The 9,016-nt window shown below is 48.3% G+C and overlaps 1 protein-coding gene across 2 annotated transcripts; it reads right to left on the reverse strand.

Annotated features, from left to right (window-relative positions):
- Positions 1-252: 252 nt before the first annotated feature.
- LOC104549859 (pancreatic alpha-amylase) lies at positions 253-8,270 on the reverse strand. 2 transcript variants are annotated; one of them, XM_062003274.1, is made up of 11 exons: positions 8,195-8,270; positions 6,004-6,213; positions 4,341-4,487; positions 3,937-4,134; positions 2,519-2,749; positions 1,843-1,976; positions 1,635-1,757; positions 1,426-1,525; positions 1,099-1,220; positions 864-989; positions 253-555 (listed from the first exon to the last, which is right to left on the reverse strand). In XM_062003274.1, the coding sequence occupies exons 2-11, from the start codon at positions 6,169-6,171 to the stop codon at positions 366-368; spliced, it is 1,539 nt and encodes a 512-aa protein (XP_061859258.1). In that variant the 5' UTR covers positions 6,172-6,213; positions 8,195-8,270; the 3' UTR covers positions 253-365. The 2 variants fall into 2 exon arrangements, with proteins under 2 accessions (XP_061859258.1, XP_061859259.1); XM_062003275.1 differs by having other exon boundaries at positions 464-555; positions 864-952.
- Positions 8,271-9,016: the final 746 nt, after the last annotated feature.

The raw sequence follows: 9,016 nt of genomic DNA on the forward strand, positions 1-9,016 counted from the left end.
TGCCCCTTGTCCTATCACTGGCCATCACTGAGAGCAGCCTGGCTCCATCTCCCTCACACCCACCCTTTATGGATTTGTGAAGATGAATGAGGTCACCTCTCAGTCTCCTCCAAACCACAGAGCCTCAGCTCCCTCAGCCTTCCATCAGAAGGGAGACTTAAAACCCAGCACTGCGCTGACACCACCTGCCACGTGATCAAGTCACAATCCCATTCAGCAAGGGAAAAAGCATCACTCTTGTCTTTGGTTGCCATTTTTATTCACCCCATACAGACAAGCACTCGTCCTGCAACGCCACAAATCGCTTCAGGGGCAAACACCGACCGTACAGAGCAACGGCACAAACACACTTTGAGCCGAGTTCGTTACAGCTTGGCATCAACGTGGATTGCAATAAATGGGTCTTCAGCACTGTTACTGATGTGGAAATGGGCCTCTCCATCCTCAGACACAGACACCTGTTTGCCAGTGCATCTGTTGTCCTCCTTCTGTCCAGAGATAACGTCGCAGTAGGTACCCGCGGGCAGCCCGGTTTGCAGAGAGACGTTCAACTCCCTGCGTGAACACAAGGGACTGCCCTTCAGCCTCTGAGTACAAAACGGAGCTTTGCAACTGGCTGGAGGCTGGTCTGAGCTGATGCTGCTCCCTCCCTTGGAAGGGCAAGGCAAAGCATCGGCTTCCTGAGCCCACCCCTCTGCTCCCCGCGCCCCCGCTCTGGCTCCCCAGGCCCGGCACGCCACGGGATGGCCCCGGCCCAGGCTGTGGCATCGCTCTGCGGCACACGGGACTCTCCCCTTCCCGCCCCGGCGCCCAGCAGAGACGTGACGCTTCCCCCCGGGGACACGGCTCTCCCTCTAACTCACCACTCGTCGTTGTTGAAGACGATGAAGCCTTTATTGCCTCGGCCGAACGCCACCTGGTTGCTGCCGTTGTCCCACCAGTTGGAGAAGGGCTGCCAGTCCACCACGTTGCGGAAGATCACCATGTTCCTGCCAAGGCCAGGGCCGGCTGGCGCTGCGGCTGCACGGCCTCCAGCGCCGCCACCGACCGCAGCCGCGGGCAACGGCTTCCTCGCAGCGTCAAGCCGCGGCCTCCTACCTGATCTGGCGCCAGCGGTGCTCACACACCCAGCCGTTGCCACACGTTGTGTCGGCGTTGATGGTGACCGGCTTGATCGACCCATCCGACTCACTTGGGGGGCCCATCCAGTCGTTGACGTCCTGGCGCGAAACAGACGGCTTTACAGCTCCTCACTGACTGCACAGACGGCCTGTGCACGGGGAAAGGCCAGAGGGAGCGTCCCGTCCCCACCTGCAACACCCGGCGTGGCACACACTGATCACCTAACCCAGCCCCACGCTCTGCACTGCTGCTCTCCTCTGAGCCTCCCTCAGCAAGAAGCCAGCTCCAGCATTCCAGGCTTACCTTGCCGTTGACAAAGTATCTGGACCAGTGAAAACTCGACATGATGCGTGGGAACCCGTAGGGATGAGCCAGCATGAAACCCACGGCCATTTTATAGAGCCTGCTCGTCAGACATGGAGAGTCAGGAGGCGTGGGAAGGGAAAGCGTGACACACCACAGACACAGACGCCAAAGGCACAAGCATCCCCCAGACAAGAGCAGCTCCTTACCTGGCGTCCCAGAAGGTCAGAATGGAAGCTCCACCAGCCCCGTGGCCCCGCTGGTTGTCGTGATTGTCCACAAAGACCAGGGCTCTGTCGGCGGGCACAAAGCCCCAGCCTTCTCCCCAGTTCCTAGCCAAAAGCACAAACACTTGGAGCTCCCCTGTCCACTGGCGTCTCCAGCACATCTGCACAAGGCCAGCCCCTGCACCCTTACTTCAAGTAGGCCATCTTCTCGCCATCCCACTTGCGCAGCACCGTCCCCAGTTTGGCTCCGTACTTGAATTCTGTCACTCGGCCGTTGCCAAAGTACTGGCTGCACTGGATGGGCTCTCCCCCCAGGTCAATCACCTGGGACACCAAGGGGAGACAAAGCATTTCTTTCTATGCTCAGTACCTTTTTTGTCTGATAATCAAAACTGTATTGACAGCTCTTTTCTCTGTTTTACCTCAGTCTAGCTTTGGACCTGTTTTCCACCTCTATCCTCCATCTCCTTGCCTTGATTGATCCACTACCTCATAGCAAATTTTTGGGCCGTACCAAGTTTGTATTTAGTGCATTTATCAATGCCTCTGCATTCAAGGAGTGAAATCTCTCTTTTAAAGCAATACAATTTTACACTGCTTTTGAGGCAGCAGATTTCATCCCAGGTTAAATTTTCACATTACCTAGTTCTAGAAGCTGCAGAAGAACCGAGGCCTTTTGCCTGCCAGCACAGCATTTGCGTGCAGATTAGGTATTTGTCTACTGGGGTTATTATGTCTTGACTTAGATCTCGAGTCTGAGAACTGCTGCAGCCCAGGTCAAGCAAAGCACTGCTTCCAGTGTGGGACTGAGACTATACTGTGCCTGCAAGAAGTAGGTTTGTAAAGCACAATTCAAGCAAGCTTACCTCCTGGTAAATGAAAGGTTTAGTTCCTGCAGGAAACCAGGTAGTATTGAGGTCTTTCAGCTTGTCTAAAACAGCCTTCAGGTCCCCAGGCCACATGTGCTTGGCAGCATCCAGCCGGAAGCCGGCGACGCCGATGCCGATGAGGCGGTTCAGGTACTCGGCGACCTTGGAGCGCACGTCGTCCTTCTCCAGGGCCAGGTCAAGCAGGCTCACCAGGCGGCAGTCCCGCACCTACAGACACATGCTGACGTGGCACCTTTGTCACCTCACAGACTACACCTAGCTGCCTACACACATGCTGAGTTTTGTTACCTACGTTCCAAGGCCAGATAAAACCTGTCACTAGCTGCTGTTCATCTTTGCCTCGGACAGTTACCCTGGGCAGCCGTCTGCACAGAAGCAGCGTTAAGAAGCCGACATTCGCCCAGCACGCACAGCTGGAGGTGAGGGATTACAACTGAGCCAAGCCATCAAATGGATCTCTAAATCTTTTAGATGTCTTGAGATTGTAAAGATTACCATCATTACAAATTTTGATTTACAAGACACCAGACTCTTGTTTTCTGTCCCCTTTTTGCCTTTGTTTCCTGGAAATACAAAATGATGGGCACTGATTTTCATCAAAAAGTATTTTAAACGTACACTGAATATACCAAAATGCTTTTTTTTTTCATAACTCTTACAATGGGTTCCCATGGCTATGCACATCTGCCTGAAGACACCAGGGTGCACCAGCCTGTGCTACTAACTGTACTAAAGAATTCGCTAGAAAGAAGCTTCTTCAGAACTGCTCAAGAATTCGGGGACATTGAAAGTCTCTCCTTCCTCTGCCATTCCTCCAAAAGCCCTCAACTTCAGCTCAGGGAAGATCAAGATTAACGTCTACAACCCTTCATTCTGTGGTAGTGTTGAAGTCCAGGCCTCATAATTTCACACAGAGGAACAGACAGACTCTTAGGAAACCTCTAAACCTCTAAACAGTTGTTTTTCAGGATTTCAGCATCACTACTTTTCTTTATGAACTCCCAATCTCTTTTTTCTGAAACTGAGAACAAAAAACCCTTCCAAAATACAAGAAAAGACAAAGAGCTGCTACTTTTGTTTTTAAACACAAACAAAGCTACACAAGATAAACCTTACATTGATTTTATAAACTTTAAAACTGTCTTTATAAAGGACCTAACACATTTGTCTGAAGCTGGAACTGAGCGATGGACTCAAGTCAGAGCCATCCCTTTAAGAAGTGGTGTTCCTGACAGCTACACTCAGCTCTTATACATTATAATTTTGGATGATTTTTCTATGAGGGTTTTTGTTTTCTTTCGTTTTTAAACGATGTCAGACAGTGAAGGGGAGCAGAGAAACCACAGCCCAGGAGCAGACGCGTGTGCAAGATACATTTGTAGTTCTAGGTTTACCTGTGATACATCTTGATAATCCTCAATGTCTCCACTTCTAGATTTACATTTTCTGTCATTAAAGTCCAAGCCAGAATAGGGCACAGCTGGAAAATCTTCAGTGTTTGCATCGAAATAGCTTCCACAAGTCGCATGGTCGCCAGCGCCAGCACTAGCTCCACACATATGGTTGATTACTGCATCCACATAGATGTGTACCTAGAGAACAGTACTGGCATTTCAGTTTGAGAAAGCTGCTTCCCACAGCACCACTAATTAACGTTCTCAATCCCTTACCCCAGTGTTGCTTCCCCCAGCCTTTTATTTAAAGTGTTTCTCCTTTATGAACACACAGCAATGGCGATACGGCACAGAGCCCAGAACACAGGCATGTAACACTGCACCCGTTTTTGGACAGCACTTACTCCAACATTGTTGCACCTGGCCACCATGTCTCTAAATTCAGTTTCGTTTCCAGATCGTGAGCACAGCTTGTAGCTGACGGGCTGGTATCTTTCCCACCACGGTTGCCAGGGGTCAGTAACGATAACATTTTCATTTGGAGGTGAAATCTATGAATAAGATGGTGTCTCTCGGTAAGAACATACTGGTTTATTTGTTTGCCTCATGTTGTTAGAGAAAGAACATAAAGCCAGAAAATCAGCTCCCTTTAGTGGCAGATGCTCACAATCACTAACTCAGGTTGATGCTCGGTGTCCTCACTGTAGTGGGCTGGAAAGAAAAGACTTAGGCCTGGACCTTCAGCAGGTAGAATCATGCTATAAAAAATGTCCATGGACACAGTGTCCCAATTAGCTGTGTGAATGCATGCCTCAAAGACCAAAAGAAGGGTGTGAAATCTGAAAAACTAGGTCAGTGTGGGCAGCCCTGAATTAGGAAGGAACTGACTTCAGAACTATTGATGTAACACCCTGCCCTTAAAATTGATCCACATTCCCATTTTTGTAATGTTTGGGTTAAAAGTGTTCTTGACAGGAGATATGACGCAGTTTCCAGATAAGCTACAGCTCTTCCTCTCACAGACTCTTCCCAGGACACTTTTGAGGGAACAAGCTTTTGCTGCTACCTCCAAGTTCCTAGGCATAAATACCCAATCCCACCCTTTCTCCCTGGGCTGCAGCCTCCTTAGCTGCCTCGTCTCTGTGACCAGCTCAGCAAGCCTGCATCTGAAAAAACGTTGTTTCTCTGTCACAGCACGGATTAAAAAGATCCCCAAATGTATACCACAGTCTGAGAAATGAGCTTAACATCATCCAGGCCTGTGTACCTGGGAAGAAAAACAAAAAGCATTGTTGAGAATGAAGGAGAAGTTCTCACTCAGGCCAACTTCCAAAACTCCCGGGCTAGAGACAGGCAGACTTCTATTACTGATTTTTCCTGAGCAATCTGACAAACTGCAACAGCTTAATAGGTTAGCAGCTTACTCTCTTGCAGTACTCTACCCCCACCATCTGTCACTACTGGTTCTGCAGGAACAAGTGTCTTGTTCAGGTGAAACAGATCCACACGGACACACCTCCACCAGAACCTGTGTTCAGTTCACTTCTGCCTACTCACACCAGGTTCCTGCACAGAAAGGTCTCTTAACGGCTTACTCTGACACCAGGCTTTGTAGAAACTTACCACTGTGGGTGAACAGAATGAGCAGCCTTTTATATTCATTTATTTCCAATGTTTAGCACCCTGGGATTCTCTTTGGGAGAACTTTTTTCCAGTCAAAGTTTCATTTTATGTTTATCCAGCTCTTAAAAGCTTCCCTTTATTTAAATACTACCAAGCAGATAAACCTAAGTTACTCTTCAGAGCAGTAAGAAAAAGACTTTGCCAGTGATATGCAACTCTAACTGATCTCATTGTAACAGCACAGAGTGCAAAACATGCCCTTTGAAGCAAGGAAATAAACTCAGGCTTACACAATGATGGCTGAAGAACATCAGTGTCAGCATTTCCTTCTTCCACTACCAATTCCTATTTTTCAGTACTTGTCCTTTGATGAATTCAACATTTTTCTCTGAAAATCATAATCCATGTAGGACTTTTACTGCCTCCTGATAGGAACAGACTCACCTGAACTCCTCCAAAGCCGTTGGGAGCTAAGTAGCGCTCGCACTCGAGAGCAACATCGGCCCAGCGCCATTCAAAGAGGTGGACGATGGACGTGGTGCCAGAGACAGTGTTGGGGTTGTACTGACCCCAGCAAAAGCCTACAATGAGCAGAAGAAAGTAGATGCCCATCCTCAGCTTCTCGATCAGCTGTGCTCCGCCTGTCCTATGTTCCTGCAAGAGGGTTGAGCACAGATTACAAAACTCACATTTACGAGGAAACAGCCATCTCTGGCATCACAACTTGTCGTCTTGTTTGAGGGTTGGATTCTAGCTAATCTATATGAACCTCCAACACTACCAGTACCTTTGTTCTTCTGAGGTTGGAATTCAGACATGGTCTCATCCAGGCTGTCTCTAGCGTGCCAAAAGTTGTACTTCTATTAGCACAATGCAAAAGGCAACCCCAAAAGGCAGAGGTGACTGAAAGGCAGTGTCATTTCTCATTTTAGTGTGTAATATTTTACATTCCTATTTATCCTTGAAAGGAATGGGTTTTTTTTTTCAATCTGTGTTACTACAACTTGTGCCTGTTCAGACAGGGCTTTGGAGAAGTGGCACATTTCAAGGGCACATGGAAGTTAGAAGTACTGTGATGCTCTGCAATCAAGAAGTCTCCTCCTCCTCAGTGCCCAAGCTCAGAGTTCTGCAAAAGCACTGGAGGAGCTTTCCAGAGGAGGAAAGCAGGCTGCATCACCTTCTCATCAGCCATGCTAGGAGCCATACTTCCCAATTCATATAATGCTTATATTCACTTATACATGAACACAGATGGCAAGCCTATCAAAATTGCATCTCCTTTTTCTCTTCTGAAGACAGAGATAACAAAGCACAAGTTAATCAGCTATCCCCTATGGCTTACATTAACGCTATTTAGCATCTCATTCTGTACTCTTCATGTTTGAAAGTTGATTTAGAGAGTCTGAGGCAAAAATCAGTCTTGCAAGGAGACCTTTTGCAAACAAGAGGCTGAATTACTACATTCCCTAAATTAAAAACAAACAAATACACAATGTTCATAATTTCTTCTGAGCATCAGCTCTTTGTCAAAAGCTCTTATACCACCGAAACAACACAGGGCAAAGATGGAATAAGGACATTTGGGGGTGCTGTCATAGCAAACCAAACCAAACCAAGTATTTGTTTGACACCAAACACTTCAGTGCAAGCTTAATCACAGGCCTTCAGGTTGGCTGCCTGAAAGAAACTGTTCCCAACACACACTTGGAAAGGCACTGCTGCAAACTCCAGCTTGTTATGATGAAGATATCCAAACAAAAGCCTATCGGGATTCTTACATGACTTGCACAAAATTACTCTCATTTTTATTTCAAGGAAAGGATGATCTGCATCTCTCAGGGAGTGGAGCTGCACCCTTTGGAGCATATTCAAGCACAACATACGCCAGTTTATGAAGTCTAAAACCTGCCTTCTGGAGCCTGTCCCTATCAGCTGTCACCATACTTCACAGGCAGAGTTATTTAGAATGAATCATGTGGTAAAAAGCACCTTGTTGCTCTGCTTGTGAATGACATTATTTACTTACAAATCTTTGTTAATTTGCATAAATTTCAGCCGTCAACCGCTTATGCAGTTGTTCTGTGTGCTTCCATTCTCATGAAAGAGTGATTGTTTGCCCTGATAGGGAGAACACGTAGGAACAGAAAATGAGCCCAGCAAGTTTAATCTTCTCTGATGAGAGAGGCCACTTATCAGATTGGCTATTTTTACTCACAGCAGCTTTGGAAATGTCACAAAAGTGAGGCCTGTATTCTCCTATAGGAGCAAAGATCTCAACAGATTGCAACTGAAGCAACATGGAAGAGAACTGTTTGTAAACACCACCATCGCTGGGTCAAAGTCTGCGGTGTGAAACTCAGCTGCACCCCCTAAAGTCCCAGCACCAACGTTTACATTTGCAAAACGCTCAGCACAGGCCTGCTGAAGCCTCGGGTGTTAAAGGCCACGGCAGGAACGTTGCTTCCACGTGAACCGCTGGTTACTCCGTGCAGGACGCGTCTGTTTCACACGGACACGCAACTCGGCTCGGGCTGCTGCTGCAGAGACGCGGCGCTGCCCTCCCGCAACCCGCCGGGGCTCTGCGGGGCCGCAGCCAGAAGCGCAGCGCAAACACCGGGCACAACTCAATACGTACGTTCCGGGGACCGCCGGGGCCATTCCCACGGGCCGCTCCGCTCCCGGCTCGCAGCCCCGCGGCGGCAGCGGCTGCCCGGCCCGGCCCGGCCCCTTCCGCTGGGGCGGAGCCGAGCGCTCCCCCTCCGCTCCCGCTGCCGGCTGCGCTGCACCGCCGACACAGCAGCCCGGCCGAAACACGCTGCTTTGGCTGAAGAGCTTATGTCACACCTGGCCCGGGCGGTTTAGGACAACGTTATATTCTGGAAGGTAGCGACACCGGTGCTTTTGAGGAAAGAGAGCTCTCTGCTTATGCACTTCTCCCCCTCTTGAATGAGCAGAGCGTCGCCTTCCTCTTACCGTTCCTCACTGCTTTGAAAATGTAGTTGGCACTCAGTGGCCGCTTCATGTAATATGTTAACAGCTTGGTTCTGCACTTGCAGCTCGACGTGGGTGTTGGGACATACTATTCCTCTATTATAGACCCTTTTTAATGTGCAATACACTGAGCCACACAGCTCTGTAAAAAAAAGGAAAAGTGGTTCTCGGCTGGGCATTAGGGCCCCTCATAGCTTCAGCTTCCAAGATCTGAAGGGATACCAAAGATGCAAACTACACAAGGTATGAAACATCTCAGTAAATTTTCCAAGTTACTATTGTCATACAAAATAGTTCATGTAGAATTTCTGAATGCACATTAACTCCACTTTGTAGGGAAACTATTACCTTCTTAAAAGCCAAATTTCTTTTCACATACTTAGTGAAGTCCTGAAAAGACAAAGTTTGAGGGGAAAGAAAATAAAAGCTCAAAGCACTGGAACTGAAAAGAAGCTTTAAATATCAA

The sequence above is a fragment of the Colius striatus genome, chromosome 10 (genome assembly GCF_028858725.1).
Source record: "Colius striatus isolate bColStr4 chromosome 10, bColStr4.1.hap1, whole genome shotgun sequence".
In the NCBI taxonomy this organism is placed as follows: domain Eukaryota; kingdom Metazoa; phylum Chordata; class Aves; order Coliiformes; family Coliidae; genus Colius; species Colius striatus.